This window comes from Dermacentor silvarum, chromosome 1, assembly GCF_013339745.2.
Source record: "Dermacentor silvarum isolate Dsil-2018 chromosome 1, BIME_Dsil_1.4, whole genome shotgun sequence".
Lineage (NCBI taxonomy): Eukaryota > Metazoa > Arthropoda > Arachnida > Ixodida > Ixodidae > Dermacentor > Dermacentor silvarum.
Window position 1 is genome coordinate 336692492 of NC_051154.1, and position 19672 is coordinate 336712163.

General features: G+C 43.4%; 1 protein-coding gene across 1 annotated transcript; it reads right to left on the reverse strand.

Annotated features, from left to right (window-relative positions):
• Nucleotides 1-2874: 2874 nt before the first annotated feature.
• Nucleotides 2875-3351, reverse strand: LOC119443785 (sex-determining region Y protein-like). Its single transcript, XM_037708463.1, has one exon. It carries the CDS (start codon nt 3349-3351, stop codon nt 2875-2877), a length of 477 nt encoding a protein of 158 aa, XP_037564391.1.
• Between the last annotated feature and the right edge of the window lie 16321 nt (nt 3352-19672).

Sequence of the window (19672 nt, forward strand, 5' to 3'; positions counted from 1 at the left end):
CGTTTCTTCGCCAAAGTACAATGTGATCGTCGTTTTAACGCGCACCACATGAAACAGCCACATGTTGAAACAGCCACATGAAACAACCACGTGCCATTCTGAATTTCTCACGTTTACGTTTGTCTAATATATATGCAGAACCCAACGAGCACATCTTTCGTAGGATCACATCGAACGGCCGGCACACAGCTCATGCTATTCCTGTCATAGGATCGACTACAACGTTGTTCTCATCGTGGCACTGCCGTCACACAGACATATACTCGCTGCTCACACACATCACTACTCAATTGCAGGAACACGTTACTCCACCTGGAATCGCACTGCGGAAACCGAAACAATGCTGGACAGCCAGGTACCTGCAAAATGCTTCGCACAACATAGCTTTCCACAGTGCGCGTGGGATCTGCGCAATCTTATATACGTAAGCATTTCTATGTCGACTCACTAAAGGAAACCGTTGGTGACGCCGTGACGCTTTCACAGCATAAAGAAAATTGGGTATTAATAAAATAAAACAAAATTTACATAAATGAAAAAAATTAGGTTAATAAAAAATAGAAACATATACAATAAATTAATATAAACATAACCCCCTGGCCACAGTTTCTCAGGACCACTAAAAGTTCTTGTCACCGTCTTAAGAACCTGGTGCCGTGAGCTTTGAACAGGCGACATTTTCATTCAAATACAGCTGTCTTAATCACTGCGCTACCCATTCTTTTTTCCTTCTCTTTGCTCATTACATGGAAAACAAAACTGAAGATATAACAGAGTGGACATAGCTACACACTTAAAATCCGGGCAAGCACACACATACGTCCAACAAGTGCATCCAGTCAAGCGGAGGTTCCGGCGCAGCGTACAGACTTATCATATAAGCTGCACTTTTACGATGGAAGGATCTTCTAGATCGCGTTATTTGTTCATGACGATGACATAGTCTAGATCTCCATGGGTTGTATAAAGCCAGTACTATGAACATTTCATAAGGAGGCCCGCCACTGATGTCAATATCCTTTTTCAGTGTACGTGGAAGAATGTCCCCCGAAAATAAAGCATCCGTGCAATCTATGAAGCAGTAATCTATGGTTTCAGCACGCGGACAGAGTCCAGAGCTCGAGCACAACGGCACAAAGCAGGTCCTCCAGTTCAACCTGGTTCTAACAGGTAATGTTTCCGAAGGCAATTTCCGAAGGACGAATTAAATAAGGTATACAATACAAAGAATCTGGGAAAATCAACTCTGCCAGTGCAGCAGAAATTGCTTTCGACTCGTAGGCAAAATGTAATCGCGTCTGAACCTATCTTTCAAGAAAAGTAATGAGTCAACTACCTCCTCGAGAAAGCCCCATGGAGCTTGTGGGAGATCTTTGGCATGTGACACCACCATATTAGGAAGAAAATTAACGAATCGGAGCTGCAACATTTCATGCAGAAACGAACGGTCACTGTCTCGAAAGAAAAACAGGCGAGAAACAATTTGCCGGCCCCTCCGTTCTCCCAGGGGGGTGCAAAACCACACGTCTATCGTGTTTCGCTACCGTAGCAAGCATGCAGAGCGTCACCGGAAGTTTAAGTTACGACAGAAACAACTCAAGGAGGCACCTGGGATGAGCGAGAAACAGCAGCAACAGGAGTCATGAATTATGATGACGATGATAGTGACTAAGAGCAACAAACGCGTTGCAACCGCGTTTCTCCGTTCGCCTGTACGACTTTCGCGGCGTTTCTCGTCATTATAGCAGACACACAAACGCTTGCTTATGTAGCAAATGCCTACGCATACTTTAGGTTAACTCCCACAGGCGTTTCTGCCTGATTCTTTTTAATGAAAATGCCGTGTCCATGGTCATGTCCGGCCAGACAGACATCTCTTTTGACAGCAGTACGGCATTTCTTTGCATACAGGAAGGTAATTAGTTTCATGTGAATATTATATTCGTACGAACTCCTAAATGTTGAATATTTGATGTGACGACTACATGAAGAGTGACACTCGTGCGCTAAGCGTATAGTACGTTTTGGATTGCATAATAAATAGGTACGTTTTACTAACAGTTGCGCGTTGGAGTTGCTTCAAGAATTAAAGCATGGGGCCACAGTTATTCGCAAAGCAGCAGTGAAGCAATGGTGGCAGCCCAACGGGAAGAATGGCTTGGGAGGAGCTGCTTGCCCCCCCCCCCCCCAACCCCCCCACGCACTTAAGTGTTATCTGGAAGAAGATTCTGTATGTGTAGGGGAGCCAGGTGTGCTTCCGTTGCTGTTGCCCTGTGCCCTCTTGCATCCCATAAGGGAAGCAAAGTATGGCTTCATCACTTCAGCGCCGACTACGCCATGCAGCGTCACCATCAAAATACTGCCGCTTCCGTACAGAACTCTCGCTGTGATCATATGCCTTCAGCAAAGCCGGCATCATCTAACGCAGAAGCTGCACAATTATTCTTTAGGATGCACTTCCATGAGTCGGCGACATCACCTTGATTGCAGCGATGACAACGTCTTGGTCACCCGACTCCCCCATGAGCAAGTGCAGGAGCCGCATTGTTTGCGCGGGGAGTAGCGCAGCAGCAGCATCGATAGAACACAGCCTGGCTGCACGGCCCACCTCTGTCTCTCGGGCTGCTTTAATGTTCTGAAGATGTTGATCAAGGTGAGCTCGGCATAACTGTGGAAATGTTTCGACTGCCTCTTCGAAAATTCAGCCAAGGCTCTTAAAGCAGTCACTTTTACAGGCACCATTTGTTCTTCGGGATCCTTGGTCGTGGCCGGGACAGTGGCCGTCCGCATACAGGCCCCCGTTCCCTGACCGGAGCCCGAAGCGCTGACTCGAGCAGCACCGCTGATAGCACTGTGTGTGCTTCTTGGCGTCGGTTACAATGGTGGCGGATGCAGCTGCTGCTGGAACTTCCGGCTGCTTCGACCCTGGGCCGCGACCGTGCAAGTTGTCGGCTGCTGCTCGTTGTCCCAGGAACTGTCGTTCTTCAGCTTGCTGGTAACCTGCTTGGCAATGCGTTCCTGCTCCTTGCGCCGGCGGGCCTCACGCGGGTGGTGCACGTAGTCCGGGTACTTCCTTCGGTGGACGGCGACTGCTTCGGCTACCTTGCGCTGGAGGGGCTCCTTGTCGGCGGCGCGGATAGGACGCCGCAGCTTTGCCAGGTGGCTGGTAACGCGCCGGTTGATTTCGTTCGCGTTAACGGCGGCCACCGAACGCCTCTTTTCCTGTGCGAACGGCATCAAGGCACTTGGCGGTGGCGGAACGTGCGATCGCCGCTGGTAGCAGTGTTGCAACTCGCTGTTCAACGATGCACCCGCCACGCCGGGATGCGAGGCCTCATCGGGAACTGCCATCGCTGCTTCTGCTGCTGGTGCGCAGCCTGTACGAACAGGCCCTGAATGCTTCCTAGGCACCTAATGGCGGTGCTTGGCTTAAGCGGAGCCAAGGGGCACCGACGATGGCTGGCCTTTGCTGCGACTTCACTCTGCGGAGCCGACAGCGTCCAGGAATCAGCCTTTGTCGTAGAAAAAGCTCCCCAGAAAACAGTCGTCGTCTTTGTCTCGTGCAGGGGCGTATGTAATAGGGATGATAACGATTATGGTAACGACGATGAAGACCGCCACTTATGGCGTGTACTTACTAAGGAAATATGCCAATAATAAGATGAATTATTTGAAATGTTATTCTAAGAAGAGAAACGAAAAAACAGGACTATACGAAAGACAGGAGAAACGAGTGTAGTACATAAGTGAGCAGTCTGACTAATTGAAACAAAGTTATTAAATACCTTTTTATGAAGAGAATAAAAAACAAAAATGTAAAGAATTTTCGCGATTCACTGAAATTAAATTAGGTGAAATAGATTATGAACAGAGAAGTACTGTGAAGCTACACAAATTTGCACGGACATGTTTCTTTAAAAAAATCACCGACGATTACGAAACTCCCTAATGCGAAATATGAGCGCAGTACTGTAGCGTCCACCAACGCCGCAGCGCGGAGCACTATGTTGTTTTGTTGCTGCCTCAAAACATGGCTCGTACCCACAGGGGGGATTGGCCACATTAGATTTGAAATGTGCGTCTTACAAAACAAAATGGGAGAAAGGCACATTTAATACAAAGCAATATTCAACTCAATGCCAACAAAAATTTGAGAGGGCATATTCATAAATTTAGGGGAAAAAAATAAAGTGAAGTGTCCCACGGTCGGTACCCTAGCAGTGAAGCCTTCCTGACGCTTCAATAAACTTGTGGATAGCAGAAATCATTAACCCATGGCTTGTGCCTAATTGACACGCACCAAAGGACAAAATGTTTGATGTAGTAAGCGCTAAACCCAGTTTACTTGTAGGAAATACTAGGAACATTCTGCGGAGGGAGGAGAAGCGGCGGCATGAAAAAAAGAAATGGTCCATAGTTTCTGGTTCATTACAAAAAGAACGAAGGTTAGTTATAGACAAACCAGATCTATGAAGGTATAATTTTGGCGGGGAACTCTACAACAGAAGCTTGATAATGTCACCTCGCATTGTCGTGAAAGGCATTTGCTCGTGTTCCACCGGAAATTGAAATGTCGAAAATCCTCTGCGGAAAGTAGTTATGATTTAGTACAATTTAGAAATAAAAAGCGTTTAAATCTTGTACCTGTTATAAAAGCGAAATCAGGAAGGATATTTAAGACAGGACCATTTAGTGACAATGATGCGAGCGAGTCAGCTGATTCATTTAAAGAAATTCCACTATGACCGGGGACCCATACAAAGCAGACTTCAGACAAATTGTCTGGAACAAGAGTCGAAAATATACTCAGTAGGTGTGAATGATTTGTAGAAGTTAAATGTGTACAAACCGACAGCGCATCGGTAACAATTATTACTTTCGGTGTCTGGGTACCCAATTTTCTAATCGCTAGAATGATGGCCAGAAATTCTGCAAGAAATATTGGGGTGTAATCTGCTAGACGAAGAGCAAAAGACCAGTTAAGCTGATTTGAAAAGATGCCCACTCCGGCCTTCTCTGCATTTTGTGTAGCGTTCGTAGAAATAACCAAGTGAGATTGAAATTGATTAAGATGATCTTGAAGGAGACCTTCAAGTATGCGTGATGGAAGAAGTTTAGCGTGTTTTGGAAAAATATCATCAAAAATCAAGGTCACCTTTAAAGAATCAGTTTTTGGAGAAATCAGGCACGGTAGGCGAACATGAAGTTTTGATAACAGCGTCTGAACAAAAACAACTTGAGGTTGTCGATAACGCCGCCTATGTGTTCGGAAAAATAAATATATGGTCGGCGCTGCAAAGAGAAAAAATAAAGAAGCGCAGCGCGTGCTCGAAACGCCAGCTCGGCACGCGCATTGCCGTTTTCAAAGCTATCCACGCTGGTCGTCGCAGCCGCCGCTCGGCTCGCCGCCTTCGCCCTTCTGAGTAGGGCACGACGGCACGACCCGTGCGGCCGCCGTCACGTTCCTCCTACAGTACTATTGACCCTTTTCGCGGAACAGTTTGTTTTAGAGAAACGAGATGGCGCTCACGGCGGCGCGCCATACCTCTCCTCAGCGATCGCGCACGAATACGAAACCATTACTGCTTCTACCTTGCTTCTGTGCGATCATCCCCACGAAGCCTGCGTGACTTATGGATTTACCCGCGAAGAAGCGACGCTTTTATACCGCATCAGGACCGACTCCGCGTACACCACAGCTTGGTTATTCAAGACTGGGCTTCGCGCTTCCCCATTCTGTGCTTTCTGTGGTGACATTGGTGACATCGAACATTACATTTGGATATGCCCGCAGTTTGACAAAGAAAGAAAAGCGATGATCGACAGCCTACAAAAGAGCGGTCTTACGCACAGGACCTTTGAAAACGTCGTTTTCCCCGGAGGACCTGCGACAACCAGGAAGAGAGCGCAACGACTGCTGCTGGCCTTCCTGCGAGACACGGGGCTCATAGACACTTGGTGACACACCCCTGATCTCAACTCGAAGGAGGATCAGGCGGAACAATTGCCGGCTATGTATGCCAGGCTAACCCCGCCTGCTTCAACATCATCACCACCACCACCACCATCTGTGCGATCAGCTGTCGGAAATCCAACTGAGTTTTCGCTAACACACTGTGCTCCAATCATGCTAGATTTAATCATGTGGATGGAAGACGTGTGCAGTAGTTGGCTGGAAAAATAGTGACTGGCATGTTAACAATAGAATGAATCTGTGTGGCCAAGTTCGCGGACCGCTGCTGCAACTGTCCGACCGTGTTACCGGCACCTCGTGATGTACGGCTTTCCTCGAGGATACAGAACTTTGCTCATCCGCCAGCCTTGTATCACTAACCTTCAAAGAAAGGGCTTCATCCCCACAACGTCGGCAAGAGTGAGTACCAGTCGTTAAACAATGACAAAGGGAGTAGCGCCGCTTCCTGTTATAGTAAGTTTCGCGCACGTTATCTATACACATCTGTCCCGCCCACTCTATCGCCGATGTATCAAGAATAAGTGAATGAGTGCACACTTGGATATATATGCACTGTATACGCACAATAAATGACGGACTACACCTATGGCACACGAATGGTTGAAGCTGAATGTTTCGTGACGGTTCACAAGAGTAAGCGAGTTACTAGTTGTAATATATAGTTGCTACAAGGTATTACAATGTACAATACAGCTACGCTTCAAGCATTGTGCGGAGCAAGAACAAATCTCTCGGAACTGAGCACACCCACGAGCGATTAGGCAGAAAATAATCAGATTGTGGCCGCACCGAGGAACTTCACTGAGTCAAAAACTGGCAAGCCACTGCTTCAAAATATTTGCCGAATAAAGAACAAAGAGCAAAACACACTAATCCTGACGGAATTCATAATCGGAAAGCTGGGATAGCTTGGAATACATATTTAGCCCCGCTTTTAGAACAGAGCACCATATACGCTGCTTGCGCCGTTTGGACATGGCTTAATCAGCTCCGAAAGCGCTTTTGCATGTTCTCTGAAGCTGTGATCAAAGCTTAGTGTCGTCCACCTAGTCACCGTCTACGATATCTCCGAAAACAGAGGTTTTCTAAGCCGCGCCGGCGTCGTACACTTCCATTGTAAACAAGGAGGCAACGGAGGCAGTTGAGGCAAGCAATGGACGCGTCGCCACGTGATCAAACAAGGCAGCGCCCGCGGGATCGCCGCGAAAAGGGTCAATACGTGTCTTCATTTCGCGATACATTGAGGCATCGCACCGATCACCGCACCGACTGGCAGAGCCGCGACGCTATACCATATAGACCGGCCACACAGTTGCTGGTTATCGGCAACTGCAGCTTATGCCACCGTAATCTTTACCGGGAAACACTTGCCACGAACGCTATGCGAGAAATCGAGCTTTCTTGTTCTTATTTTCCCCGCCTCGCACGGCACCACCGCTGCCGCGGATGCGTGGACGTGAGCGCGAACTGATGGTGTTTCAAATTGGCTACCTCCGTTTCATCCTCGCACTCTCTTCATTATCGCTGTCTTTCCCCCGCTAATACCCTGCTGCGCTCGGCGTTCGCTCTTTCATCACTCGATGTGTTCGTTCGCTCCGTTAGGGCGCCGAGGCACGCCGACGCTCAACGCAGGAATGGGCGCCTAAAGGCCTTCCGACTGCCATTATATATATATAGGCGGGCTCAATGCGATCGTCTGCTAAAACAACGCAACTAATAATGATAGCTGCAACGCCCGTACTTCTTGTATCTATATTGTCTTGTGCTTAAAACGAATAGAAACGTGCTTTCGAAGTTCTTAGTCTGGATAATCAGCACTTGCCTACCGCCGATGTTGTTTACATTACGCGTTGGCGTAGCGCGTCCGTCGAGTTCGTAACCGGCGAGTGAACGAGCCCAGCTGAGAAACTCTTCCGAAGAAACTGAATTTTCAGTTCCGTTTAGCGCTGCAGAGATTTGAAATATGGCACACCTGACTTCTTGTGGTGTGTGGTGCGGTGAATGAACCGTATGAAACTTCGGGTGGTGAACCGCGGCGTGGTTCGTGTGAGACTTATGGGGTCTCAGGTGCCTTAAGTTTAGAGGGCGAGCTCTGCGCTGTTTCCAGCGGCAAAGATAACTTTCGAAAGCGAAAGACACAAATAGCCGAACAATAGGAAGTACACCTTCAACTATGCCGTCCGCTTCAGATGACAGTGCGCTTTTCGATTAGGCATGTGAAATCTAATTCAGCACAAGGTCACAGTACTCCTCCAATCATGTCTTTCAAGTGCAGCGCCTTATGGGCTTGTTGGGGATAAATCGCTCAAGAACGCTTACGCAGTGAAGGAAACGTGACACAGCGCTGTATGTTTGAGTCTGTGTCTTTGCACTGAGCACCGCAAGAAGAAATGGTCTGTTCGCAATATTCGCAACGTGTGCAATGCATAGGAGGACCGGCACCATAACAGACCTATGCATGCACCCGCGTGTACCAGGATTGCTTCGATGTCTGCTTGAAAATAAGCACGTACCGAATGAATGAAACTATAATTGGATTTTTATCCCTTTTTTTTCTTTTTTTATCGAAAGATCAGAAGTGAGTTCATTGCGGGGAAGGGGATAGGTGTCATCAGTGCTTTGGGCAGTCGGTATGCCTAAACTGCTGAAATATTTTCAGCTTGCACTAAAATGATTCTCGCCTGATACCATAAACTGTTGTCGGGAAAAAGATTACGTACTAACTATAGGTGGTGCCCGAAACATGGCCTCAATGGCGTGTTTCCCGCTCCGCAATCTCTTCCGGCGCATGCATTTACCAAAAGACCTTAGATATCGGTTTTTGTTACTTTGATAGGTTTCTGTTGCAGGATTTTTATACCAGATGTTGGAGCAGTGCGCGTGCAGTTGCCAAAATGGGCGATAGCCTAACACGGAAATAACTTAAAAAAAAAACTACTGGCGCGCAATAAAACGTACATGCCATTGCAATAAATGTACCAAGGTTGAAGCCTGTGGCCCTTTAATGCATTTACCATTGTAAGTAAAAAGTAAAGTACTTACAGACGGAATTAACGAAAATGGCCGATACGATTTTGAAACTGATGTCAGATTGTGTGTACACCCATTTTGTGTTTCTGAGCAATAAATAGGATGAATTTCTTGGAAAGCCATGCATAGATGTAACAAATTGTCGCCGAGTTTTACAAGTCATTGTTTCCTGTAATAAAGTGCTGTTGGAAGATAACGCTCTGTCTTGTGTATACTTCCTTCGTTTCGATGTACTTGTTCGCTCTGCAAACTTTTCCTTAGAACCTGGAGGGTGTATTTAACGCATGCTATGGAGCTTGTAGAATGCCGTATAGGCATTTATAGGTATCTGCTATACCTATACCTGATACCTATAGCTATATGCGTACACCTATGGGCATAGATATAGGCAGGTTGTTTATAAAGATAATATCATCTGCGACAAATTTTATGTATGCAAGGTAGGCTGTGTCAATCGGAGAATAATGTAGCACAAATATCTTTCACCGGTGGTGTGGGGGTTAACATTTAGATGGACTGCAATAATTGTATGTGGTCTTCAAAATTTGCGGGCAGTGAATTTGTGTTCAGGCTTAGCCTCCCACACATAGGCAGACCACTTAGGGACATAATTGGTTGTCGGGTCAATTTTTATTATTCGTAACATTGTGACTGGTTTATAACGAACATGAATGTCATTTTCTGTTTAAATAACCAGGTTAGATGGCGAAGTCAGAATCTTCATATAAGTGGAGAAAGTAATTTTCTTCTGTTATCCTCTTTGTAAACACTGTTTTTCTTAGCCTAAACACAGTGATGAAGATGTAACAGCGCACGGTATGTTGCATGGCATGTTGATGCTGCATCCTGGATTTTTTCAGTCAGCTCGCGGTATGCGAAAATCACTTGACGAGTGCTTTTCGCCGTCTGTGACAAAGCGACCGTCTAGACCAAATAAGTGGGAATTTTCACAAACGTTAGCACTGAAGCCACTTCGTACAGCTCCTTATTATGTCGTGATGACTACGTAGATGAATGTCGAGCCAAAACTGTCCGTCATGAATCTAACTCTTTATTGGGCGAACGTGTGCCCAGAAAAAAAAAAGTTACACTCAAAGCACAACCTCTGTGGCGAGCACAGTCGTGGATCGTCGAAACCTGACCAATGGGTCGAGTCCGCTAGCTATTTATACAGGGTATTTCTACGGATACTTCAAGTAATATTAAAGAAATCGCCGTTTTGAAATAATTGGAAGCTTCCTCCGGAGTCATGCCACCAGTGGTGACGACCACGGGCTGATGGCTGATATGGGGTGATAGGGCTGTTAATGATGGCGTTAGGTATGGAAGCGCTATTCATGCACCACATAAAGTTGGCAGCCTGTATGGCAAAAATAAGAGCTGGCTATCTTTTATCCGTCTTAATGCAGTCTGCCCGAAATAAAGAAGAACAGATTTTTTCACTCAACGCTAGGTTTGGCTTTGCTCCTGACAAACTTATGGTGGCAGAAACGTGGTATCAATCCGAATCAGTGCTTAAGTCGCCCGGCAACACAGGCACAATTGCACATGAGGAACAAAGGTACAAAGAACATGAGCAACAAAGGCACAGGCAACAGAGTTACAATTGCACATTACGAACAAAGAAAAATGAAGCCAAAAATGCATCTCTCGCAAAAAAAGGAAAACAAGAGTATGACTCAAACACAACGCTCAATAAGCTTAAAGAAGCATTAATTCAGTCAAAGCACTCTTAAAAGCAGCTTCTGATGAGTGTGGTTCAATTATTTTAAGATTATTATTCTCGCTCGAAAGTATAGGTATTTAATATTTTACAGTTTGTTCATCGTTATTAGCTCTCAATTTGACACTCGACATTTCATTGTTCTAAGATCAACATACCGATTCATCACCATGAACGATAGTTCAAAAACTTTGACGGCATTTTTTTTTGTTTCTGTATGCATGTAGGTCGCAAGCTTGCGTTTGTAAAGCAGGTCTACCCTCAATATTCCGTGGCATTCTCGGAACGACGGTGTGCTTTCGCCATGTTTTAAACCTAGTGAAGCTCTAAATTACTGTTTCGTTCAATAAAATCTTTTCAGTATTTGAAGCAGTAGTGGTACCCCATATCAGGAGACAAAAATAAATATGAAAATGAATCATTGAAAAGTAAAGAATAGCTGTGAATTTCCTGAGAATTAAATTTCTTATGTTCCATAATGCTCCTATTAACCTCCATAGTATTAATTTCAGGTAATTTGTCTTATCCTTGACAAGTTTTCATGAAAAAAAAATACCTAGGAATTTAATAGAATCCACACGCTCTATCACGTTGTTACGAGGGAAGGAAGGAAAACATTTATTAGGTCCTGTAAATTGTGAGTTGCTTCCAAAAGTGGGCTGCTCCCACGTTGGGACCGGCACGCAGAGCCTTTTGGCCGCATCGTGGGCTTGCTGGACGGCCCATAGTTGCTCGGTCAGGTCCGGGATGCGAATCACGGCCTTTAGCCTGTCGCAATCCTTGGCTAATTTTTCGTTGGTTCGGTTGCAAGACCAGAGCATAAGTTCTAAGTCAAGTGGTGCATTGCAGTCTGCACACTGTGTATTGGGGTATTCGTCTGCCATGTAGAAAAGCAGTCGTCTTGGTGTGAGATAAGTGTTTTTTGTAGTAGTAACCCCACATTAAAAAGGCCTGTGGCCTTTTTAATCTGGGGTGTGGAGTGCTAAATTCTCTTCGGCTGAGATAGAAATATTTTGTGAGCTCGTTGTATGTAGAAGGAGCATCCCTGTTCTCTTGGAGATGGTTTGTACGCTGGAGGGTGGCATCGCGGAGGGTCAGTTCTCGCCCGCTCTTATGAGCCATCTCGTTGAGATGCGGGGGGCCTCCTCTATATTTCCTAGGTGTGCTGGGAACCAGCATAAGGAGTGGTAATAGATCTTGCTCTTTTTGATGATGTGTAATGCCTGTTGTGATATTGGACCTTTCTAAAAAGCTCGGACTGCACTTCGTGAATCGCTATAAATATATGGTCTACTTCTATCAGTTAGTGCTAGAGCGATCGCTACTTCCTCCGCGATCTCTGGTTTGTCAGTGTTTACCGCGGCTGAGTTTATGGTTTTACCTTTGTTGTCTACTAGCGCAACAGTGAAAGCTTTTCAGTCCACATGTCGGGGGGCGTCTACGAAGCAAACTCTTTGGTTTTCTTTGCGAATGGTCCGTAAGGCAGGCTCCTCTGGCTAGTCTTCTCTCTACATTGTGTTCAGGGTTCATGTTGCGAGGCAATGGTCTGATTTCATATTGTTTGCGAATGTCCAGTGATATTTTTATCTTCCTGCTGGCTAGGCGAAAGACGGTCCATAACAATCAACGAGGCAGAGGTACTACTGTTATCAATCGAAAGTGCACATGCATCATTTATAATCTGCGCGATCTACAGGCCTCCAGATAAAAATATAGGCACTTTTTTGGGTGAATTACACCATCTTTTAACGACACTAGAGAAACGAGACAACATAATTCTCGTAGGTGACCTCAACATAGATACTTATTCTACTACGAAAAAATATGTCAGTGATTATTTGACTATCATTTCAAGTTATGGATTAGAAAACAACATTACAGGATTTACGCGAGAAGAATTTTTGGGTAACAAACTTACGACGTCATGTATAGACTATATACTAACGCGTGTTTCAAGCATGCAACCAGTAACAAGTATCGTGAAAGAAAAGGTTGCTGACCATTACTTTATTGCTCTCACAATGTTTTGTGATGACATAACCAAGTTACGTGGAGAAACTAAACATAAGTTTGATATCTTCGATAATCAGAAGATGGATAGATTAATTAAAGAATTTAATTGGGATACCTTATTAACACTCAACCATTTACATGCTTACGATAAACTGATTGTCACATTGAAATCATTTTATGATAAATGTCGAAAGGTAATTACTATAAACAAAAAGGAAAGTAGAAAAGCCATGAATCACCAATGAAATTAAAGAGTTAAGTTACATCAAAGAAAAGCTGTGGCGCCGAAGTAAGGCCAATCAATCAGACGTACAGCTGAGAGAAGAATTCAGGCAAACAAGAAATAAACTAACGGCTACAATAAGGCTAGCAAGAAATAAATACCATAGTAACAAGCTTAATGAGTGCAAATTTAATTTGAGAAAGTCGTGGAACGTAGTAAATTCACTAACGGGCAGACAAACAAAGAGCAGCATAGACGAAGTCATAAGCAAGAATTTTCGAAGACGACAAATGGATAAAGTAGCAAACGAATTGAATAACTGCTTTGCAAATACTGTTATCAAACTTCGAGAAAATTCCCCTAGGGTGGCATACAACATAGCAATTAAGACAAACATCAGCTCTGCATACTTGAGTGAGGTAACTGATCTTGATCTTTGAGATGTAATAAGATCATTTAACATTACTAGAATGCCAGGATATGATGGGATTAGATTTCGTGAGATACTGTTTAACTTTACTTGTTTAAAAATGTACTACTATATATTTATTCAGAAGTATTTCGGACGGGTCTAATTCCTAATGCAATGAAAGTATCCTTGATTAGACCAATTTACAAGAACGGGAGAAGGCAACAGTGCGAGAACTATAGACCTATAGCAATCTTGCCAGCATTGTCGTGTGTTCTGGAAAAGCTTATTCACAAAAAAATGGTTTCCTTTTGTGAAAAATTTGATCTGTTGTCTAGCTCACAATATGGTTTTCGTCGCAAGAAAAGCACAATCACATTACTAGAAGACTTTGTAGACATAGTGAATAGTGAAATAGATAAAAATAAGACGGTAATTGGGCTTTTCTTAGATCTTAAAAAACCCTTCGATACGTTGGATCACGAAGTACTACTTGGAAAATTAGCTCAAATGGGATTCCGCGGACCATTCCTAGAGGTTTTAAAAGATTACTTCAAAAATCGACATCAGGTTGTTCGAATTCAAGATATAGAGAGCAACTTAATTCACATAAAACATGGAGTCCCACAAGGATCCATGCTAGGCCCACTGCTTTTTAATTTGTATGTGAATGATTTGGCGCATCTGTCGTTGCACTCAAAGTTATACCAATTTGCGGATGATTCTGCTTTAATACTACCCCATGAAAATTTTAATGAAAGTGTTACTTTAATACAAGAAGATATATGCAAAATAATGACATGGTTTGAGAACAACTATATATTTGTTAACAAAGAAAAAACACAGTTAATCTGCTTCCACAGCCCGTACAAGAAAGTGGAACTGACCGAACATCTATACTTGCATAGTGAGCGCTGCAATCGATGCTCCTTCCAAAGTATGCCATATGCTACCAAAATAAAGTACCTTGGCATTATTTTCGATGAATCCTTCTCATTTGTCAATCACATACAATATGTAGCTAAAAGACTCCGAACAGTATGCGCATGCAGTTATTTACAAAATCAGATCTGTATGTGATCTTCGCTTAAGAAAACTCACCTATAAGGCTCTGGGTGAAACTGTATTAAGATATGGCATCATGATATACGAACTGGCCTCGCCATATAGGCTAAGCGTGTTAAATTGAATAATACAGAAAATAACACATAACATAACATACGGAACAAACAGCAGCGCTGTTGGCCACAGCGAGCTCATGGCAGAACATGGGATATTTGATATTAAACAACTTTTTCTTTCGGTAGTACTTACGAAGCATTATTTTGATGAAACATTTAAAACAAAAAACTTAAAAACTCGGGATTTGCGCAAGATTGAGATATTCGTTCGGGCTAAAGCGTTCACGAACTATGGTAAAAGAACGAGGGCATTTTATGTACCGTTCTACTTTAACAAAATACCACAAGTCACCAACATATGGTCACTCAGGAAAATAAAAAAATTCATACACCACACGGTTCTGGCAAACGACTGGGAATAATAAGAGAAATCGATGGGATGGGAGTTTTTTTACAATATCATTTCGCTAACTATTGTATAAAATGGACTAGGATATTGTGTTCATTGTGTTTATTTTTCGTGTCTGTTTTTGTTTCAAAACATTTCACCACTACATCTAACTACTACATATGATGGAATGGATGGTCGTGCTGTACACACAATATTCTCTTTGCTGAAATATGCAATTGCTTACGTTATTGCTTGTGCAGGAACAACAATTGGAAATTAGTCGAGCGTTGGAGGATAACGGAAAAGGAGGAATGGGGAAAAGCGAAAGAAAACAAGTACTATGTTTTGCTGAGAGAAACTATACACTGGTCCGCATAAAAGCATCGATGCTTTCGCAGACTACGGGTTTTTGGTACATAAGGAAAATGTGTATCTATATATGGATATTTCTTTTTCTCTTCCTGCTGTACATACTTTTTTCCCAATTGTTTCCTTGATTGAAGGACTAAACTGTGTCATTCAGGTCAAAGCACTGCCCTGTCCCGCTCAAAAGCAACTTTGTTTTGGCGGGCTGACAAATTACTCAGATTGTATATTTTATGTTCTAATAATAAAGAATGAATGAATGAATGAATGAATTTCTGCATATAGGGAGTTGAACATTGCTGCGTCAAAGTCTAGTTCTTGGAGTAAGGCTCGACCTGATCTGGTGTTTGATAGTCTTGCGATTTGATTTCTTTCTTGTGCTTCTGCAATCTCCTCTAGGGTGTTATGTACGCCAAGTTGCATTAGAAGTTCCGTGCTTGTGCAGTTAGGGATACTTAGCGCTTGTTTGGCCATCTTCCTGAGGTGGACACGTAGCTTTTCTTTCTCCGAGGCTTTCCATTTGTGCATTGCCGCTACGTATGTGAAGTGGCATAAAGCGAAGGCGTGCATTAATCTCAGCAGGTTGTCTTCTTTGAGACCCTGTTGTCTGTTGGCCCCTCTTTTGATGAGTCTCCTAGCTTTGTCTGTCTTGTTGATTAGCCTGTTCAACGCCTTAGTGTTGGCTCCGTTTGCTTCAATTACCCTGCCAAGAACTTTGATTCCACTATCGGAATTGTGCCGCCATTTCTCGTGTGAATATTGATTTTGCGGTCCTTAGCGAAGAACCATCATTTTGGCTTGGGTCCGGGCCTAGTTGGGGTGTATAGGAGTTGTTCTGATTTTGCTGCGGAGCATCTCAAGCCTGTTGATTCCAGATATTCTTGAATTGCAGAGATGGTATCCTGTAAAGTCGTTTGAATAAAGCCGTTGCTACCACCGGTGCACCATGCATATTGTGATATATTCTGCGTACATTGTGTACTTGATGCCTTCCTTAGTGCTGAGTTATCTGCCTAGTCCTACCAGGGCTAGGTTGAAGAGGGTAGGTGAAATGACTGCTCCTTGTGGTGTGCCCTTGTTACCTAGGGTGAGCATTTGCGACGTCATCTCTCCTATCTTGAGCGTAGCTGTTCTGTTGGTTAAGAAAGAGCTGACTTATGCATGAAATCTAGGGCCGAGATTGAGGTCCGAGGTAAACTTTAGTATAAACTCATGTGATATGTTATCCAATGCTTTTTTGAGGTCGAGTCCTAGGATGGCTTTTAGGTCTCTGGAGTTGTTTTCGATGATCTGATGTTTGATGGGTTTCATTGCGTCTTGTGTCGATAACCCCGCTCTGAAGCCTATCATTGAATGTGGGTAAATTTCATTGTCTTCAAGGTATTTGGTGAGGAGATTAAGGATAACATGTTCTGCAGCTTTGCCGACGCATGATGTGAGCGAGATTGGTCTTAGGTTATCTGTGCTGGGAAATTTGTCGGGTTTTGGTATTAAAACTGTTGGGGCCGTTTTCCATGTGGGGGGAAGGGCGCCTTGCCTCCAGACTGTGTTGATTTCCTAGGTAAGGAACTTGATTGAGTCCGGTTCTAGCTTCCTTAGGATCTTATTAGTAATACCATCCGGGCCTGAGGCTGATTTCCTGTTGAGCTCTTGTAGTGCAGTTCCCACCTGTTCGACCTCGAACTTATGGTCTAGTATTGGATTTTGGTGTTGTATACTGGTTAGTATTGGTCTAGTATTGCAGTAATAAAAATGAAACAACGTACGTCCTTTTTAGAGCTCGTAAGACCATCGCTAACAATGTTTCCTTACATTTTCGTAACAACCTGGGTACATCACGTTGTTACGAAAATGTAAGGAAACATTGTTAGCGATGGTGTTGCGAGCTCTAAAAAGGACGTACTTTGTTTTATTTTCATTACACTCTAATTCATTTCTATCTAGCCATTCAGAGAGTTAATGCAGCCAGTTATTCTCACCTGTTCCTAATATTGATAGACTAGTGCCAGAAAAAAAAACCGTTGGTGTCGCCGGCGTATAGGCGTATTTTTGTGTGTATGGGGGATAGACGCTACATCATTTATGTACTGAAATAAAGCAGTGGTCCAAAGATCGAACCCTGGGGCACGCCCGCTAATATACCGGGTGTTCAAAATTAAGCTTTCCGGAATTTCGAAAAATCGCCAGTGGCAGATAGCATAATTACTATCATTCAGCTGGGTTATTAGATGAAGCAGACATTAGTAGCACGAGAAATAAAAAAAAAACAAGTTCAACTAATTCACAAAAATTCACGAATTATCTTCTTTGTTAATTAGTTCGCGACACATATAGCAATTTACGAATTGTAGCTGGTGAGCTTGTCACGCGTATCCACTTGGAATGAATTTCCAGAATGACTCCACTTTGGAGATTTGCTCCATCAAACTCAACGTAAAAATGCACTGTTGTCCCACTTACTTTTATACCAAAATGCTGTTTTATACATTGAAGCAGACAAAAAAAACTGGAACGCCCATATATTTAAAATAAATTATGGGGTTTTACATGCCAAAACCAGGATCTGATAATGAGGCACGCCGTAGAGGGGGAATTTGGACCACCTGGGGTTCTTTAACGTGCACCTAAATCTAAGTACCCGGGTGTTTTCGCATTTCGCCCCCATCGAAATGCGGCCGCCGTGGCAGGGAATCGATCCCGCGACTTCGTGTTCAGCAGCCCATCACCACAGCCACTGAACAACCACGGCGGGTCGCCCATGTATTTCGTCCCACACTTTGGGAAATAATATCTCGAAACTGGTGTTATTCTGGAAATTCATTTCAAATGGACGCGTCTTGCAACCTCACCGGCTACAATTCGTAAACTGCATTATGTGTCGTAAAATAATTAACCAAGAAGTTCATCAGACAATTTTTGATAATGAGTTGAAAATATGTTTCGAATTTTCCTGGTACTATTGCCCACCTCTTCGAATAACCAACCTCAATGATAAGAATTATGCTACCTGCCACAGGCGATTTTAAAAAATTTCCTAAGTCTTAATTTTGACCACACGGTAGGCTCTTTGTTTCAGAAGGCTGAGTCATATGTCACACAGTTTTCGATCTTTTAGGCACCTTTCTATAAGTTTAAGGGCTCGCCCTCGTATGCCCTATCTAGGAAGTTTACTTAGTAAGATGTGATGTTTAACGGAATCAATGGCTTTCTTCATATCGAGGAATATTCCAATTATTAGTAATTTTTGTTCAGTGTTTCCTATAAGCCATTCTGTAACATACAAAAGTGCTAATTCTGTGGACATCGTTTTTTGGAATCCAAACTGGTATGGTCAAATTAACTTGAATTTCACTAAATAGTCAAAGAGATGACAAAAAATATGTTCAATAAACTTCGAAAAAATACCTAGCACTGATATCGGCCGGCAATTGTCGAAATCATTCTTCGCGTCTCCCTTGCGAATAACACTTATCCGGGCTAATTTGAGCTCATCCGGGAACCGTCCGTCTTGAAGCGCGCAGTTGTATACATGAGTGAGCTGGAGAGCAATCACGGTAGCAACAGCTTTAATTGGTTCAGCTTTAATCTCATCAAGACCTGCTGCACTACTGTTGTTGAAGGATTTGATAATGCCCATTAATTTCGCCTCACTCGCAAGCTCTGAGAAAACTCTCCCTTACTTGTAAATGAACGTAATACACGTGATCACTTGCTCTTGTCATGGGGTTCTTTAATTTATAGGAAGATAAGAAGTGCTCATTAAAATTATCCGGCAGCTCAGTTATAGAAAGGATCACTTCGTCGATAGTGAATTCTTCCAGGAACATATCAATGCTGCGTGTACCGCTAACCTCATTGTAGGCTTTCGAAAATCTATGTTGATCAATAGTATTGTCAAACTTTTGCAAATATTAGGCATCTTTAGCCTTTACGATTTTCGAATTCACTTTATTTTGAAATTTCCTGTATTTTTTTAATTTATAGCATGCTTTCTTTTCAGAAACTACACGTATAACGTTTTTCTTTTTTTGTATGCTGCTATAGAGTGCCGAAGATATCCAAGGCTTTCTTGCCTTTTATGCCTTTTTTTTCACTCGCGAAGCGGAAACGCGCGATCGTAGAAATCGACCATTAGTCTTTCAAAGCGAGAGAACGAATATGCTACATTACTGTCACTAATCACCTTGGACCAGTCAGTGTGCATAATCAGAGATATTAAGGTATTTATTGTTGCTTCGTTAATTTGTCTTTGTCGAATGGACGGTTGCAATTCACGGCGAAAAATAGACAAATGGTGGTTTATATTGACCACTAGAACACCGGAATCAAGTTTTTCAATTCAGAGCCGACCACGCCATGCAGCGTCACCCTACAAAATACTGCCGCCTTCGATAGACAATTCACGCCGTAATCCTATGCCTT